The sequence below is a fragment of the Ambystoma mexicanum genome, chromosome 4q (assembly GCF_040938575.1).
Source record: "Ambystoma mexicanum isolate Mex_15411 chromosome 4q, UKY_AmexF1_1, whole genome shotgun sequence".
In the NCBI taxonomy this organism is placed as follows: domain Eukaryota; kingdom Metazoa; phylum Chordata; class Amphibia; order Caudata; family Ambystomatidae; genus Ambystoma; species Ambystoma mexicanum.
In genome coordinates, this window is record NC_090928.1 from 1230357950 (window position 1) to 1230377507 (window position 19558).

A 19558-nucleotide genomic window follows, 5' to 3' on the forward strand; every position below is an offset into this window, starting at 1 on the left:
GGACGGAAACCTGACTGGTGTGGACTTAGGCTCTTCTGCTGTTCCAAGTGGGCTTGTATCTGGATGTATGCTGTGCGATCCAAGATTATCAGGAGGAATGGGACTGTAGTGATGGGTCTGTAATTGGTGGGGACTGCTGGCTCTAGCGAAGCTTTTTGGATGAGTGGTGAGATCCATGCTTCTTTAAGATTGGGAGCGATGGAGCTGTTGGCAAATGAAGAATTGATAAATGCTGCGATGATGGGGTCAGGGCTGTTTCACAGTCCTTGTTGAGGGGTGCTGGACAGCAGTCGCATTGACAACGAGACAGTTTTAGGCTTGCAATGAGAGTGGAGGTACCTGCTTCCGTAATAGGCATGAAGCAGAACAATGTGCTGGTGGGTGGGGGTGGGGAGGGTGGAATGGGGTGCTGAGAGCCGTTATGTTCTTTTGCAAGAATGGAAGCCGCTGCCTTGTTGATTTTCACCTGGAGGGTGGAGATTTTATTTGTGAGGGCATCTTGGATGTTTTGGCACCACGTGTTTTCTTTAGAGATATTTGTAGTTGGTGTGATAGGGGATTCAAGCTCCCGTAGGATTGAGGATGTTCAGCTGAGTGGGATGGGTCATTGGCAGTTCTGTTGGAGATGGCAGTGGCTTTAGCTGTGAGGATAGCTAGTTTCTTTTCCCTGGAGTAGTTGAAGTTGTTTTGGTTAGCATGTGAGTGTTGGGTTTTTTTTGCCAGTTGAAGGCACGTTTTGTAATGCACACGACTAGGAGATCAGGTGTGTACCAGGAGTTGACATGTGTGGTGGGTTTGGCTCTGCAGAGCTTAAGGGGAAGAGGGGATGGTGTTGATGGTTGACTGTGCAGCAGAGTTGTAGGTGTCAACCAAGTCTGCAGGATTGGATGCTAGTGTAGCAGGGAAAAGGGACTAGTCGTCTGTGAGGATAGGGAATAGGCGCTCTTTGGTTACGTTGCGGGAGCACCTGGTAAGCGTGGGGGAAGAGAGTGGTTGGTGCAAATGTGGACGGCATCATAAAGGAGTGTGTGGTGGTCCTTCCATAGATTAGGGGAGATTACAGCATTTGTATGTAATGTTGCAGCTGAGATAGGTAGGGCTCGATATGTGTTGGGAGAAACCAAGTCATGCTTAGGTGTTCAGAGGATGCAGTATCTTTGGCTAGTGAGTCATTATAGCCCAGGTTTAAGCCCCAAGGAGAAGGACTTTTGAAGTGTGTGTGAGGATTTTGCTTAAGAGCTGTTCGGGGTCGTTATCAAAGGTTTCGGATGGGCCTGGAGAGCGATAGATGACATGGATTGTGATGGTCGAGGCAGGTATTATTATAATTATAAAAGTATTATAATTGTTGTTTTATAACGTGCTTAATACCAATGAGTGGTTGCTAAGCGCAGGATCGGGATTCGAACCTGTGTTGCGCTGCGCTGTCTTGCTTCCAAGACAAACGCGTTGCCTCTGAGATTTCCTTCACCCCAAGACTTTTTATTTGGTGCTGAGTAGGTCACACGTTGTGGGTGCTGTGGAAGGGATAGGTCTGGAGGACAGGGTGTCGTTGGCGATGAGAGCACTTCACCCCTTTTTGTGTCAGGCAATTGCTGCACAGGATGGAGCATTGATTTGGGATGGCGGTGGTAACGGCTGGGCCTGCGACTGGGTGAAGCCAGGTTTCAGTTACTGCTAGGATGTCTAGATTGGTGTTGGTGAAGAGAGAGGTCTCTAATGTCTTTGTCATGAGCGACGATGGAGCATGCATTGATGAGCGCACATGAGAGCGGAAAAGTGGGTGATGCAGGAGGAGTAGCTATGGTTTTGGAGGGAGGAGTGGTTGCTGGGCGTCCAGTGTTGGTGCATGTACTGCTTGAGCAGGTGCAGTGTAATGTGCTTTGTGTTGCAGGAACTGGCCACCAGCGTGGAGTGTTGGGGAGAAAGCCTGTTGTCACCTGGGGTGATTGGCTGTTGCTTGGGTAGTGGGCTCAGGCGAGGGCATGGGTTTGGGGTGGCTGTATAGGTGGTCGATACTCGCAGTCGGGTCTGTGTGGTACCCAGGGTTGAAAACAACCATTTTACCCTGAATAGTGAAGGCATTGATCAAAAGTCTGAACATCTGTATGGCCACGTTTCAGGCCCCTGGCCAAGGCCTTCGCATGGTCCGGTTACCCTGAGCCTGAGCCTGTGTCTTGTGAAGGTTTGTTTTTATCTCAGAAGAGGGTTCACTCCAGAGCCACATTTATGCAGCAGACTTTCAACCCATTTGCTGCCATCTTGGTTTCAGTGCCTTTACAAAAAGGCTGGCATCCAATTTTAGTCACTTGGGGGACTTGGAAGCAGCAAGCATTGAACAGGTGGCAGCGCCAAACTAACCTCTCTCGCTCTGCTTCGTTCCCAGGACATGGAGATCAGCGTGTTTGAGCTCCGAACCATCCTCAACCGAGTCGTGACCAGGCGTAAGTATAAACTGCTTTGCCTCTGTACCCCTCCGGACTTAAAGGGGCTCCTGGGTGTCTCCTGCATGTGGGCAAAAACCACCTTCAAAAAGTAAATGCCCACAAAACACAAACTTAAACAGATTGACTGGATTGGCGCGTCCCCCACAAAGATGTGAAAAGAAGGCTGTAGGGATGTAGGGCGAGAACGCAGGATCCAAACGTGCTTGTCTTATGCAGTCCTATTGAGAGCATCAAATTGATTTGAAGTCGTATCTGCTGCAGTGACTATGTAGTTAGACACTAAGCCCCAAGTGTCAAGTAAAGAGAATCGGTCAATGAAGATATCACTACACTGCGCTGATTTCTGTGTCATTTCCAAGCTTGCACTTTAATCCTTATCAAACAGCCGACACGTGTTTCAACCCTGAGTCTTCCTCTAGGCTGCTGTACCACGTTATGCCGCCAGTGCGGTGTAAAATGACAACTTGAGTCTCCTGCCTGTTGGCCTCACAAAACCATGTCAGTGGGGTAGGCATGGGTATTGCATGTAAGTGCCAGTCAGCCATAGAGTGGGGCGTGGATTGGAGATGGCAAACAGATGAGCCCAGGGGGGCTCCTAAGTGCAGATAGGAGGCCATTGGGCATGAAGATGGGGGAGGGGGCTTTTCTTCATCACTGCATGGCAGTAGATGTTAGATTAGGCATTCAGTTGCAGGGGAGGGGGTCAGGAAGACCATGTTTATATTCTGTTCTTCTGGAAGGGGCTGCTGAGGTATGAGGGGCACGCCAGAGTCTGCGCAGTTTGGTGGGGTCTGGAGGATCCATAGAGTAGGATTCAGTTCCAAGGCACAGCTTGTTAAGATACAAGCTAATGAGCAAAAGAACAGGTGGACGCTTGTCTAGTGATCAGAGCATCTACATTTACTTTTTCAAGCTGTTAGTCCCTTGACTCCTTCATGTTTGTAGAGACTTCTCCCCCTTCCCAGGTTCTAGACCTTCTGAATTTCATCTTCGAGGGGATTGGGTCCTCCGACGTATTCCATATCTATGACAGTAATCGCCACAGCTGTGCTGTGGCGATTACTGTCATAGATATGAAATACGTCATCGGACCATCCCATCCAAAGAACGTTACCAGGTAAGAGAGTAACTTGTTCTTCTATGGGCCTTTCTTGCTGGTTCCGTGTCTCGTGCGCCCTACTTGCCTGGGTATCCCATGTGGGGAGAATGCTTTGTTTTGCCCATTAGTTCCATGCGTCTGGTTCTTCAGGCTGGCGCAACCCTACCGGAGTCGAGGTGGCTTCCCGCAGCTGTGTGTACAGGTGAGGTTCACGTAACTCCTGCTAACACTGACCTTTCCCCCCCTAGATAAGGACCTGAAGACTGATGGCTTCAGCATGGAGTCCTGCCGCCAGATGGTCAATATGCTGGACGTATCCTTCTGCTCAGGAGAGGGCAAACTTTATTGTAATGAAGTATTTTCATATGGTGCGTGCCTACCTCTCAGGGGAGGCAGAGTGTGGCACGTGGATTATTTTCACCCTGAATGTGTTTCATTTAACAGGCTTTGTGCAGGTCATCGTCTAGGGCATTGTCCCCAATAATGTGACTTGTTTACTTCAGGGTGTTCTAGTTTGGGCTATTAGGTGGTTTTTAATGGCCACCTAGAATCAAAACTGTTGCTTTGGAGTACAGCTAAGAGGGAAATGCCATGTGTGGAGGGATGCACATTGTGTTGGTGATGTTTGGTTATTTACCCGCCCGTTGACTGTCCATTGCCACGTTAATCCCTATGGCCATTTACATCCATTTCCTGCCCCTCTCCGCCCAAAGCATGTCTTCCTAGAATCTCTTTGAGCTAGCTCTATCAACCAGTAACATCAAACTGTGCCCTGCTCTTGTTATTTCCAAGCGGTCTGCTGAGAGTTAGTAGCTTAAATGCAGCTGTAAATGTGCTGCTGAAGTAATAGTAAAGAACTTTTCTAAGTGAACCTCCAGCCACTTGATTTATATCTGTTCCTTGCCCTGAAGTCTTGTTAAAAACAAGCATCGACAAAGGCAGCCATTTTGGTTTGTGAATGGGCCATTTTTTACCACCGCTGCCCTCGACTGCATTATTCAGGCTTGGATTATAGGTGCGGTGCTGCTGGGTAATACTCTGTCACGTTTTCTTGGTTTTCTCTGGCATTATTAATGGCGGCCAGTAGCGGACAAATGGGGATTCCTCACGGTGTTATGCGGGCTATTAACACGTCTGCGCAAAATCCGCCACCTTCTGGAACATGCTGTTAGCCCCCAGAACACCCCTGAGGACCCTGTTTTGTTGGCTTCCTGCGTCAATTGTTCTGGTTTAAGAAATTCGTTTTACTTTTTTAACAAGTGTATTTTATTGAGGATGGAATACCGTGTTAGCAAGTCTAACAGGTGTAAAAGTGCAGATTATTTTTTACTTAAAAAAACAGAGTATTCATAGTTGAGATATCTTTACGCAATTGTTTGTAAAAGTTTTTAATTCTGAAGGTCACGTGTGATGATTAAAGCAGAAGTAGTCAGTGGTGCTCATCCTGACAACATGGCATTGCAACTCATCTCAGGCGCTCTAAACTGCAAAGTAAATAGCGCTGTCAAAGTGGAAACCACCATTTCATGTTCTATAACATACTGCTTGTTTAGTGCTTTGTGGGATGCAGACCACTACTAGTTAGACCGCGGCCATAGGCCATCATGGCAGCGTCTTGTTTAGTAAATTCCTATGATGTCCTCGGCTTCAGAGAGTAATGGCGCTTCTTGTGAAGTCATTTTCTCTGAATTTACTTGTGACGTCAGTATATCACCAAATTCCCTGCACATGTTTTGCCGCACAGGGCCTTGCTAACCCTAGAGCCAGGACAGCCTCGCTGAAATGGAAGCCCAGAAGAGAGATCAAGACACAGGATAGTATGGGCGCGGAGAAGGGGCCTTAGGAGACCTTCATGCCACCTGAAAAAGACCTCAGTATCCCGCCCAGATGCGCAGAGTGTGGACTGGCTGTAGGGTGTGTAAGGAAGGCTTGGTATTAAAGTAAGACAGACACACGTGACCACAGTTCACGGGTGTTTATTGAACTTTAACAAAGGTGAAATAAACGCCGATCTAAACCTAAGATGGGAGCAAGCTACGACCATCAAATAATAATAACAATGCAGTTCTAGTGGAGTCTCGTCAAAATAAAAGGGCCTATACTAAAAAGCCTATTGCCAATCCTTACTGCTAAGTGACAAGTAGTGTGGGGTAATGTTCATGAAAAAGAAAGAAGGGTTCACAAAATGATAAGTCAGGATGTTTAGGTTGTTGGCCTCCCTTCCCCACGTTTTCAGCCCAGGACAAGGCAGTTCACTCGAGCATGGCACACTCTCTGGCTTCTTCGGTATGAGGACACAGTTCCATTACCAACATAAGGACCTTCTGTGCCCAATTCTACTAAGTTATCAAAAGTCTCTTGATTCAGAGGGCGTGATGTACCAAAACAAACGAAAAGTCCTTTACAAGTACTCAAATCGGTCAATTCACTCTTCACCCTTGATCCTCTTCTCCAATGCCTATAGAAAATATTTTCTCGGGTGACTCACGGTTCACCCCGGATCCTCCACAGCCGGTGCTCAGATCCCTTTTTCACAATTAGTCTTCCTCAGCCAGGCTCGGACCAATTGCAGTTTGTAATAACTATCGAAGACTTTCGAATGTGCGCAGGGTTTAGCTTGACCTGTTACAGGACTACTTCGATTTCACAGTTCACAATTTTACACACTCAGTTGAATACTAACAGAGGCCTTTGAATGAGCACCCACGTCGTGCCGGAACACTCTGCATATGGTATCTATCTGGGCTTCAAAAGTTCAGTCACTCCTTGAATGTTCAATTGTATTTGCGTCGCTCCACGCCTCACACTCTGTTCTTTGCAGATTTCTACATACAATGTTGCTGCTTGCAACCTTGTTTCGATCACAGACCGGTCTGCCATCAGTCTCCCCGACTCACCGGCTGTGCTGATTATTCTGGCGCTGCTTTGTTGTAGGAGCCAAGGACAGTACCATAGCGGCCATCACTCCTCCCCACCTTGTCTATCAATGCGGGAGGACCCCGGGTACCTTGAACACACAATGCACCTTTCTTTAGCGTTAATCCCTAGTCTTATGTTTATTATTCTCAAGGGCTCGTGAAAGTAGCAGTTCTTCTCCGAAAAGGTCAAGGGTACTTCCCTCCTTGCAACCCTCTCTGGCCTTGCTGTCTTTCTCCTCGTATTAAACTGCCATCTTGGAACTGCTGCTTCCTCATGTGTTTTGCCTTGCTCAGAGTGTGCTTTCGTGCTGCGCCTTTGGGGGAAGTGTGATGGAAATCAGGTGTGTGTAATTATCAGCAATTGCCTGACTCTGCCTGACCCTTGTGTTGGGACATGTCAGGTATATGGCTTGGGTGTTAGTCTGTTTTCTCTCACAGTGAGCTGTCCATGAGAAAGTGTTTGTGTCGGAAAAGATGGGTGAGGGTTGAGTTCCTAGTTATCCTACCTGGTAGGATGGGGAAAAGGTGTGACACGGAAGGGGATACTGCGTCTCCCCATCTGACGTCCCACTCCCCGAAGACCTCTCATTTAGGTGATCCTCCTGTGCTAGTCCTGCCCCAGGAACTGGACCCAAAAGCGATGGCTGTGTACTGGCCACCTGGATGACAGATCCCTGGGGACTAGCGGGTGAGACACCTTCTGGTTTCTCACAGGTGCCTCTTATGAGTTTCCTGGATGGACACCCTGCTCTATAGTTTGGGGCCAGTCCCGAGGTGACTTTTAATAGTAATCTGAAATGATGGAAGAGTACTGGTAAGGTAAGCACTACCATGCTTTAATGTCCATTGGTCTGCTTAGCCCTCCAGGTTCATAGGTACACAGGTGAGAATGTAGGGAACACAAGACAGGAACATATGTATGGGGAACACTGGTCCCCCACACCCATCCAGCCAGCTACTCTCACTTCAAGTGCCCCAACAGTAACATTCAGAACCCGAGCACACCAGCATTCTAGCCACCAGAACCTATGATGTCACCCACTGCACACAGACACATGACTACATAATCTAATCATTGGGTGATTAACAGCAGAGTGTCTAAAGTACAGGAGTGGGCCAGGGACTTTTAGCTGGTTTTGTTAATGGACGTGCAGGCAGCAGTTGCCATGAAATGTACAGAAGGCAGAAGCGCACAATCAGCATTGGAATTACTTAGACCACTGCAGCCACGTGACACTAGATGGCAGCAACACATAAGAAATACACGACTCTACCCCTTCTCTTTCTTATAATAAGGCTTCTCAGTTTGCACCCTGGTCCCAAATTCCTTAGCGGCCACCATTTTCTCTAGGAACCCTGTGACGGCCGCCTCATCCCATGCCATTGCGGGCCAAATCTGCATTTTCAGCCTGAAACCCCTGTCCTATTTCAGCCATGCATCCCCGCCATAGGTTAGATAAGCGTCATGAATATACTGCTCATAAGCCCATAAAGCTCCCGCATCCCCAGGGTACCTTGCCCACCATGATGGATGCTAGTATCCTAAAGCCAGCCAACCAATTGTGTATTGTTTTCCTCCTTTTTCACCCTGTCTCTCTTTCTTCTCTTTATGCTTTTCTGATAATTGGTGCATATCAAAACCTGTCTGTTCTAGCTCCAGCAGGGTAAAAAAAGTCTATGCATTCCGTCTGCCATATCCTCTCCTTCATGTGATTCGGTATGTGGCATACTAATTGTAAAGACTGGAGGGGGGTGTCTGTACTTCTGCTCTCTATATGGTAGAGGCGAGGCACAGAGGACCCCAGCCAAGATTCTCTATTATTGGTACGTGGTCGAGCAATCAAGGTCTAGCTTCTCAGGAGGTGATGAAAGTACAGTGTAGTCCCCAAGCCCCCACAAAGGAATATCTGCACACTGTATCGGTTAAAGCAGTCTTTATATAATTAATATTCAAAGGTATATACAATATCACTGTGTGCACGGAAAATCAACAATGGTAAAAATATACAGTTCTAAAGTGGTACCACAAACGTTATCAGATCCCATTAAGGTGCATACGGTCAGAATGACACACAGATCAAATAAAGGAAACCAACAATAGAAAATAGGAGGAAAGCAGTTGGTTAGAACAATTGGCAGATTACTGGTCCCGCTACCTAGACACAGCTCTGTGTGGAGATCCCCCCTCCACCTGGGCAACCTGTAAAGCAACAATGTATCACAAGCCCAGTCCATATATTGTTCACCCTAGACTTCCCAATAGTTCTGCAACCCCAAAGTACCTGGCGTTGTAGCGTTCCTCGTAGGGGAATCGACGGCCCTTCTTGAGTACCCTCCCTTTAAGGCAGGAGTCACGGGTCGTCGAACGTCCGACGGAGAACAGGTCGAGCTGTGACAGTAAAGTGGCTGCGTCATTCCTAGCGGTGCTCGTTAACGGGGAAGCTTAAATCTCCTGCAAGGAAAGAGGCGTGCGGGGCACCTCGGTGTCGATAGTTCTGGACCGCAAAGAGTTTGAAGAACTGTGGCCCAGCAAGGGCATCGAGTCGTCGGCGTCTCTGTGGTCTTTGGGTGGCGGAAAGCCCACCGGTGGATGCTCCTTGGCGTGTCGATGGCCTGGCCTTCTCCAGCAGGATACAGCGGCGACGATGCAGACGAGAGCGCCCTTGGATCATATGAAGTTCTTGGGCAAACGGGAGCACGGCGGCTCTGGTCGGCGACGGCTGTCGCTGACAGTGGCGGACAACAGTCCGGGCGCTTCTCCTTGGAGTTCCGCAGCAGTCCCCGTATCGGGTCGGCAGCCTGTCGAAGATCTGTCTACCAGGGAGCTTAGGCAAAGATCAGCTGCTGCACGATGGTCCCTCGTAGCTCGGGAAGAGGGTGCCTTACCAGGTCCTCTCTGGGTCAGTCCTTGGAGGCACAGCAGTTTTCAGATTGTGAAGGAGAGCAACAGCAATTCTTCTCGTCCAGCAGGGCTTCAAGGTCAAGCTTCAGTTACTCCAGTTACTCGTCGTAGTGGACTTCAGCTTCTGAACACGATTCCTAGCAGTGAGAGGTCCCCAGATATATTGTTGATCTCCCATTCATTCCGCTGGGTCACACTCAAGCATCCAATCACGACTAAGGGTATTCAGGCTGGCAGGCAGCCAATCAGGCACACGGTGCATTCAGGCCATTCACTTCTCTCCAGACACTCACAACAAGTTATGTGTATTGGGACAAGTACCGAGCCATTCAACACTCCACACTGCATTCATACCGGTTTTGGGCAGGGCTGTCTCAGTCATTGTGTCAACCACCAGATACTAGACACCCACAACATAGAATGCGTATTCGTCACACACTCCATTCACCCAGGTCCCACGCACAGGCGTACCCACAACATACGGTCGTTGAGAAGGCTCCAGCCAGTCTGGTCAGCACTTCCCCACACTACCATATATGGAACTTCCACCCAACAGCCAGTCAGGGGGAAGGGACAGAGTCGGGGCTTCCCGGGACTTTGGGAAGATCAAGGTAACAGGAGATGGAAGGCAAGAGGCCATGGGGGCCGTTTTGTCTCCATCAGGAATCTACCGATTCCAATGACAGGGCCTGGGCATCCCAAAATGGAGGACACTCAGGGCACCAGCCAATTCAGCACAGAGCTGCCACCAGCCCGTACACTGCTCTGTGGTTCACACACAGGTGCCCAAAAACATACACTAGGGGCACAGGGTTGCACCCCTACCCATGGGTGCCTTAAGGGTATCCCATGGGTCTGTTCACCAAAACCAAAGGAGAGAGCTGCACCGCCAGGAGTCCCACATGAACTCCTGTGCGGAAAACACGACAGAACACACGATAAAAAGCAGTCAAGGACAAGGGAAAATTTATCTAGCTGTTTTTATTTTTCTCCGGGTATTGATGGCTCATTTTGTGAAAGACAAGGCACATTTCTATTTAGAATTTTCTTATATTAGTGAAGGTCAGTTGAATTAAATGTGTGTAATCAGGTCCTATCGATGACATTTGAAGACCTGCGGAATTGCTTACTCGGACTGCCTCAGTACCGTTCCGGTAAATAAGCGTTGTTACGATTGCACTATCCTGCAGCAAAAGCACTTGCCCTGTCTGGCCCAGGGCCAATCCCTGCCTTTACATCCTTGGAAAGTTCAGTCACATTAGGTATGTTTGGGTTTCTTACCGGTGATCTTCATTACTCTTTGTCCGGCTCTTCCTCATCACAGTACATTTTTTTTTAGGTACCCATCTCAACAAATGATTCAGCTCACTTGGTCGGCTACTCCAAAATAAGCCTCACTCCTGATATTGCTACAACCATAATATTAACCGTTCACATCCAGATATTGAATGTCGGTTTATTTGAACCCCACAGATATTGATGACTAATTTTGTGATGTAATTTTCTGCGATGCAAATAAAGGGGCCCACATGTTTTGCCGACCAGGGATCTGCAAATCAGAGGGCAGGCCCTGGACACCTAGTATTGGTCACAAGATGCTTTTGTGGTGTGCGCTGTGTAAATGGTAAGTCTTAGCATTCATTCAGAAGTGGCTGTCGATGGAGCGCTCTCTATGCCATTGATAAAGCTGTGACGTGACTGGGTGCTGGAGCTGTATATGCGGCCTAACTGGGGGACACTTGCCTGTTTGTATGTTATGCAAGGCTTGTATTTTTTCTGTGCATTTGAGTTGGGGTTATTTCCTCTTATCGAAGCACTTTACATCAGGGTCTGTGTACATATAGCGCTGTATAGGAGCATTCCCACGGCTGGGAGCTATACAGTGGGTGAGCAACAGCATTGGGCTATGACAGGCGGCGGCTGGCGGAAAGGGTGGTGGGGAACATGAATTGGGGTCACTGCACATAATGTACATTATTCGCAGTGAAGTACAGGTGCGGCCACTGCTGGTACCAAACTCTGGGGCAGGGTGGGTGGGCAACCCCTTTGGGAGCCAGGAGTTGGTACATGTTAAGAGAGAGGGGTCTGGAGCGGGTCAAGTTGTATTGCTGATGGGAGCTCCTGGACGTTCTCTGCTTGCTGATGTCATGAGTGTTGCCAGCGCCTAGAAGCAGGTACTTTAAGTGGTTCATACAAGTGTGGTCCCTGACTCCCAGATGTTGGATATTTTGGAACGTTCTCCTTAACCAGATGTCTCCACAGAAAGACGGCAGCGCCAAGCTGGGCCTGGTGGAATTCCAAATCCTGTGGAACAAAATCCGACGTTGGTTGGTGAGTCGCGCGGCGTTGCCACTTCTGCCATAAATGACCATTGAGGGATTGGAGCCATTGTTGCTTCTGGAAGAGGTAGAGTCCATCCCATGGAAACTCAACGTTCACCAGATTAGGACCTTCCTCCCTCAGCCAATAGTTAGTGTAGAAAGGGTAGAGGCACCTCCCCTCCAATCAGAAGATCGAGCAAGTGCAGCTCAGAATATGCACCAATAGTGCTCCACTACTGCATCTTGCTCAGATTATTACTCCAATCCATATAGCCTCACCACTGCAGGCCAGAATATACACCAATCATCATAGGCCCTCCACTGCATCTCAGAACATTCACCAATCATCATAGGCCCTCCTTTGCAGCTCAGAATATACCCCAATCCTTACAATCCCTCCATTGCAGCTCAGAATATACCCCAATCCTTACAATCCCTCCATTGCAGCTCAGAATATTCCACAATCCTTACAATCCCTCCATTGCAGCTCAGAATATTCCACAATCCTTACAATCCCTCCATTGCAGCTCAGAATATTCCACAATCCTTACAATCCCTCCATTGCAGCTCAGTATATATACCCCAATCCTTACAATCCCTCCATTGCAGCTCAGTATATATACCCCAATCCTTACAATCCCTCCATTGCAGCTCAGAATATACCCCAATCCTTACAATCCCTCCATCGCAGCTCAGAAAATACCCCAATCCTTACAATCCCTCCATTGCAGCTCAGTATATATACCCCAATCCTTACAATCCCTCCATTGCAGCTCAGTATATATACCCCAATCCTTACAATCCCTCCATTGCAGCTCAGTATATATACCCCAATCCTTACAATCCCTCCATTGCAGCTCAGAATATACCCCAATCCTTACAATCCCTCCATTGCAGCACAGAATATACCCCAATCCTTACAAGCCCTCCATTGTAGCTCAGTATATATACCCCAATCCTTACAATCCCTCCATTGCAGCTCAGAATATACCCCAATCCTTACAATCCCTCCATTGCAGCTCAGAATATACCCCATCCTTACAATCCCTCCATTGCAGCTCAGAAAATACCCCAATCCTTACAGTCCCTCCATTGCAGCTCAGTATATATACCCCAATCCTTACAATCCCTCCATTGCAGCTCAGAATATACCCCAATCCTTACAATCCCTCCATTGCAGCACAGAATATACCCCAATCCTTACAATCCCTCCATTGCAGCTCAGTATATATACCCCAATCCTTACAATCCCTCCATTGCAGCTCAGAATATACCCCAATCCTTACAATCCCTCCATTGCAGCTCAGAATATACCCCAATCCTTACAATCCCTCTATTGCAGCTCAGAAAATACCCCAATCCTTACAATCCCTCCATTGCAGCTCAGAATATTCCACAATCCTTACAATCCCTCCATTGCAGCTCAGAATATTCCACAATCCTTACAATCCCTCCATTGCAGCTCAGTATATATACCCCAATCCTTACAATCCCTCCATTGCAGCTCAGTATATATACCCCAATCCTTACAATCCCTCCATTGCAGCTCAGAATATACCCCAATCCTTACAATCCCTCCATCGCAGCTCAGAAAATACCCCAATCCTTACAATCCCTCCATTGCAGCTCAGTATATATACCCCAATCCTTACAATGCCTCCATTGCAGCTCAGTATATATACCCCAATCCTTACAATCCCTCCATTGCAGCTCAGTATATATACCCCAATCCTTACAATCCCTCCATTGCAGCTCAGAATATACCCCAATCCTTACCATCCCTCCATTGCAGCTCAGTATATATACCCCAATCCTTACAATCCCTCCATTGCAGCTCAGTATATATACCCCAATCCTTACAATCCCTCCATTGCAGCTCAGAATATACCCCAATCCTTACAATCCCTCCATTGCAGCTCAGTATATATACCCCAATCCTTACAATCTCTCCATTGCAGCTCAGTATATATACCCCAATCCTTACAATCCCTTCATTACAGCTCAGAAAATGCCCCAATCCTTACAAGCCCTCCACTCCAGATAAGAATATACACCAGAAAGTGTCCCGCCAGTGATCGCATAATTTTAACCGATCCCTGCAGGTGCACCACTCCACTGCGGCACCAATCTACACAGCCCACCAGTAAGAAACCAAGTCCCCGGCATGCTGCAGTCTTGGCAGTTGGTGGAGGCCTCCTGTTCTTCTGCACTCTTGCTCTTTCTCTAGAACCACTACCGGAACGCTGCACATTCTGAGTCCCTAACCCGTACCAGCCGAAGGCGGTTGATGCATCGATTTGGGTCAACGGGTCCACTCCGCCGCCCATGACCCATCACTCCAAACCTACAACTGTGGCCCCCATCTGCAGCACCACCCAATAGTACAGATGGCAATGGATCTAGATACATTGAATAGGGCGCAGGGAGCCCTTTTGAGAAGTTCTTTTGATGGCAGCAAAAGTTAAGCTCTGACTCTCAACCATACTTTCCTCCACTGCCTTAAGTTCGAACAGCGAAAGGTCCCCTAATTTCCATAAACGCCACAAGATGACAAAGGAAGATGTCTAGTAACATTGACAACTGACTGTTTGTATTCAACAAAGGGACTCATTTGAAAGTCAATCACAGAGCCTCCCTCACCCATCAAGTACAGAATGCTGCCACTGGTTTATTGGGGGAAAGATCACCTCTATCAGAGCCCCGGGACTCTGGAGCAAACTTCCACATGAACTCAGACTTGCACTGAGCCCCTACCCCCTCAAAGATGAGGCCTTGACATGCTGGTGGCGGGGACCAATCCGGCATTGCCCGTGACTCTATTCTCACACACTTCTAGAGGATTCTGGAAAGCAACTAAGGAATCAAACGCTTTCCTACCTCCCAGCCCCCTTTTCCTCCCAGCCCCCTTTCCCTCCCACACCTTCCATGTTCCTTCTGTGCACGCTGAAGGGGTTTTGCATGCATGCTGCCCATTGCAGGGGAGTAGGCAAGTAAGAAGGGGTGACGGACTGGCTCTGCTTGTAGTGTTTGTGCCAGACTCTTGCTTAACAGGGGAGGGAGGTTTACAAAGAATCCCAACCTGTTTCCTAACCATCGATTTCTCCTCTTGCCATCAGACCATCTTCCGGCAGCACGACCTGGACAAGTCTGGCACCATGAGCTCGTACGAGCTGCGCATGGCCGTGGAAACCGCCGGTGAGTGGGGGGCGGAGGGGCGCTGTGGGTGCTGACGCAGTCTATTCCACAGGGAGGATGCTGGGTGGGGAAAGAGCAATGGTTTCTAGAGGGTAGTGCTGTGGTTACCACGGTGTATGTTGCCATAGCGACAGTATCCTCCGGCACACTCCGGCTGGATGAAGGAATAGACCAGCAGGACAGTCCTTCGCCGCCTGCCCCGTTCTTCCCTGGGAACTATTTGGGTCTTGAACTTGTGAACATGGAAAATGGCCCCCCTGCCGCAGGGGGCGCTCTCTAAGGCTCATATTATGAATGATTCAGTGCATGTTTTACTTATTATTTTTACATCTCGCTACCACAACATGGCCATACGTGTTCAGTCCTCGCCATATGCCTGTTTAAACCGTTTTAAATCTCCACGACCACCTCTGTTTTTATCGTGTTCACCACCAGCCAGTAATAATCAGTATTAAACGTGTGCCTTGACATCAGCCAGTAATAATCAGTATTAAACGTGTGTGCCTTGACATCAGCCAGTAATAATCAGTATTAAACGTGTGCCTTGATGACCAGCAGTAATAATCCGTATTAAACGTGTGTGCCTTGACATCAGCCAGTAATAATCAGTATTAAACGTGTGCCTTGATGACCAGCAATAATAATCAGTATTAAACGTGTGCCTTGATGACCAGCCAGTAATAATCAGTATTAAACGTGTGTGCCTTGACATCAGCCAGTAATAATCAGTATTAAACGTGTGTGCCTTGATGACCAGCCAGTAATAATCAGTATTAAACGTGTGCCTTGATGACCAGCCAGTAATAATCAGTATTAAACGTGTGCCTTGACGATCAGCCAGTACTAATCGGTATTAAACGTCTGTGCCTTGACGATCAGCCAGTAATACTCAGTATTAAACGTGTGCCTTGACGATCAGCCAGTAATAATCGGTATTAAACGTCCGTGCCTTGACGATCAGCCAGTAATACTCAGTATTAAACGTGTGCCTTGATGACCAGCCAGTAATAATCAGTATTAAACGTGTGCCTTGATGACCAGCCAGTAATAAAAGGTATTAAACGTGTGTGCCTTGAAGAAGGTGATGCGTCACTGAGTCTGTGACCATGATCGTATTCTAGTGTGGTTTGTCATTTTGTGTCCATTCTACTGCCACGTCCCCAAAGCGGGGCCAGCCAACCTGCCACCCCCCAGATGTGTGGGCCTACAGTTCCCGTCAGACCCAACCAACACAGTCGGTGTTGCGTATTCCTGGGATTTGTGGGCAATATTATTTTGCGAGTGAAAGGTTGGCTCACCCCATGGGATAACGGCTATCCGGTGGGCAACTGTGTAAGGGGTGGGTGGTCACTTACATGTAAAAAGGTCAATCTGGAGCATCAAAAAGTATCTCAAACTTGAATGGTTAACTCCCCACACCACTCCAGGCATCCGTCTGAAAGAGACAGGGAGAGAACCTCTGTCTTCCCCTGGCGTCTGTGTGCAGAGGCCACCACAGGCCCAGTCATGCACTGGGAATTTACATGCAAGAAAATGAATAAAGTTGTGCTACGTGGTCACAAAATGTGGGTCACATTTTTAGCCCAGTGGGACTACTATGAACTTCAACCACTCTGCGGTTTCTCATTTAGATGACAAAAATGCAGGCACCCCTAAAGCCTTTCCAATGCAGCATTGTCATTGGGGAAATGCCTGTATGGGTACCTGCACACATAAGGCAGGTGTAGTGTGACACGCGCTGGGGGTAGATCTCTATCTTCGGCTGGGGCTTTCCTCTGGAACAGCCTCCCTGCCACTCTGAAACTTGAGGAGAACCATCTCTGGTTCCGGAAGCACCTCAAGACCTTTCTCTTTGCTTCTGCCTTCTGCACCCTCCTCCCCTGCTGACCAGTTCCCTCTTGGCACCGTGCACCTGGCCACCCTCTTTCCCCTGGGCCCTGGTGCCTGCTCACCCTGCCGCCCTCCTGCACTGCCTTCTGGCCACCCCTTGCACTGGTGGACTGTATCTGTACCCATACACCCCCCCCCCTTTCTTCTTTCTGCACTTATTAGACTTTCCCAGTCTGCTGCCATAAACACAGCACTTGCCACTTGCTGGCTGCACTACCACGGTTTCTTGCATCCATTTTCTATTTATTTTGATTTATTACATATTTATCTACTCTCCTCTGCTCTGTACTTTCCACTTCCATGCACTTTTTCCCTTTTCCATTTCCCATGCACTTGCGCGTTCTCAATGTCACTGGGCCTAGTACGATCGTTGTTGTTTTGTCTTCTCCCCTGTTTCCCCCTCCCTTGCCTAGTCATACACGAACTCCCCTGTCAACGCCTCTTTTTCTACTCCAAATGTAATGTAATACTCTTAGCCAACCACTAGATGGAACCCTGTGCAAAGCATGCGATTCTAAGCAAGATGCAATGAAGGCCATCGCAAACCCTGGGCTGTGGGGATACGTGGCTACCCAGTTAACGCAAGGCCATACACATTTTATCGATTTTATATGATCCAGTTACATATATTAAGCGTCATGAGCGTAGCTCGTCCTTCTTGACCTATGTCAGTATAAGTAACTGGTGCCTTTGAAAGTAATTAGATCTGTGGTTAGCGCCTTGGTCTCGTGGCACTGCTGGCCAGGGTTCGAGACGGCATCAATTGTTTTTTAATTAGACATGTGTTCCTGCGGCTAAACTTGCTGTGGCCAAAACAACCCTGCGCCGAACTGGTCGCACCTAAGAGACTGCGCCAAACCGGCCCGCACCGAAATGGGGTGTACCAGATACAACCCCCAGAAAGACACTTAACTGGGTAAGTAATATTTTCCATAGTGCAGCTGCTGGCAACCACTGCGGGAAGCGCCCCTGGGCAAACGCGGGCAGTCCTAGATACCCCCAAAGCCTCTCCCGTGAATGGGGGAGAGGGAGGAGTTATTAAATACCCCGCTCCTTTCACTTTGAGCACAATAGCATGGCTCCTGACCTCACTGGCTTCACGGGACCGACCAGAAGAAAGTGTCAGACCAGGAAGAGGACATGCCTGTCCATGTGTTGCAGATCAAGAACTCCACGCCAGCGTTGGATCATGACACAGAATAGGTCTTAAAATGCTGGCTGTACTCTGCAACAGAGGGTTGGTTCTGCATGGCCTACCCTGGGGGTGCACTTCCCAGTCCTTAACACACATGATCAGGGAGTGCATCCCTTCCCAGGGGAGACCACTCAGTGAAGGTTTTCCTCCTGTAGGCCCAGAGGTGCCAATATGGAAACTGGTCCTAGTTTGGACATTAGTGACGCCACCATATAAATGTGGCCTACACTATGTGTCCTGTGTGGTGGCCGTGCCTCCTTGCCACCACCAGAAAGGGTCAGTAAGCTGCAGGCTTTGTCATACCATGAAATGTAGCATGGCGACCACCCCGTGCCAAATTCTTATCTTAGCTGGTGACATGATTCCATATTAGCAGGATGATGTTACCAGTCTCGTTCCAAGACTCTGTATGCAGGAGAAAGAGCTGCGCGTATCTTATAAGAAAGAACAGCCCTGTCGCGTTCTAGCCAGAGGACCACGACATAAGCCGGTGAAGAGATGTGTCCTGTAGGTCAAAGAGCCAGCGGCAGAACAACAGCAAAACATGGCTCATCCAGAAAATGGATTCAGTGCATGGAACTCTAATCCAGAGCGGCGTCCCGCTGGAGCCTGTGTTGCCTCTTATGGCTGTCTGGCTCGCGCGGCCTTTGAGGGTGTTGGGCCGGTGTGATGCTCCGGCTTCAAACCATCTGGGTGTGGGGGTCATGACCAGCTTGGCAGCATGAGGTCAAGCACCCACGTACTGGTTTGTAGTGGGTGTTGGAGGAGGTCATTTGGGAGGTTACACTTCGTTGGAGAGAGAAATCGGGAATGCTTGCATGTTCCAAGATGTCTGCCTTGTATTATTCCTGTGTGAGGAGGGTGGAGCCTGCAAGCTACTGCTGGTTACCCGCTCCAGAATGGCTGCTTTATTTCGCCACACTCCTCCCGTCATTGCGATTTAAACAGTCAGCGATGAGATGGGGGGGTGGGGGGGCACAATGGCGCTCATTGATTATGTGTTGATTTCTGGGAAAGACTGGGCAAAGGCTAGAGACTTTTTGATTCACGAAAGAATGGAAAGTGACCACTACCCCCTATCAATTGAGATCTTGGCTTGCCAATCTGACACGGGCAGAGGCAGCGCTCCCATTCCTAACCAACGCCTGGCGCTCGCAGGGCATGCACGTAAATCTGTAAAATGGATTCCATTCCCGGAATGTGATGGTCACTCAGATGTGTCTGCTTCCATTTTAGGCAACCTTGCAAGTGAGAGGATTCCAGGCATCCGTCTGTTCTGGGGGAGTGCCGCATTCCTAACCCTGTGTATCTCTGCCCCTATGGAAATCCCTGGGGAAGGCTCAGTGGCTCGACAGTGCCTGTCTCGAAGCAAAGAAAGGACATCAAAAACATTACGGCTGCTTAGAGCTAGCTACAAAGGGCTTACTACCCTTAAGAACAAAGAATTTGTCAGGGAAAGTGCCACCTACTATTTAGGGCGCTGCAAATGGGAGCTGTCTCTCTCTTTTGGAAACTGCTGCTCTCGGCTAAAAGAAATGAATGGGTACGATGTTATTAATTGTAGAAACAGCAATGATGCCTTGTGGTCTCA

General features: G+C 48.6%; 1 protein-coding gene across 1 annotated transcript in view; it reads left to right on the forward strand.

Annotated features, from left to right (window-relative positions):
* The window catches only part of LOC138468298 (calpain-1 catalytic subunit-like), a 434133-nt gene that overhangs the window by 390722 nt on the left and 23853 nt on the right, over positions 1-19558 (forward strand). Inside the window, exons 16-19 of the mRNA XM_069608788.1 lie at positions 2387-2444; positions 3795-3859; positions 11629-11697; positions 14804-14882. Of these exons, the coding sequence (XP_069464889.1) occupies positions 2387-2444; positions 3795-3859; positions 11629-11697; positions 14804-14882 (271 nt within the window). The remainder of the gene's footprint in view (positions 1-2386; positions 2445-3794; positions 3860-11628; positions 11698-14803; positions 14883-19558) is intronic.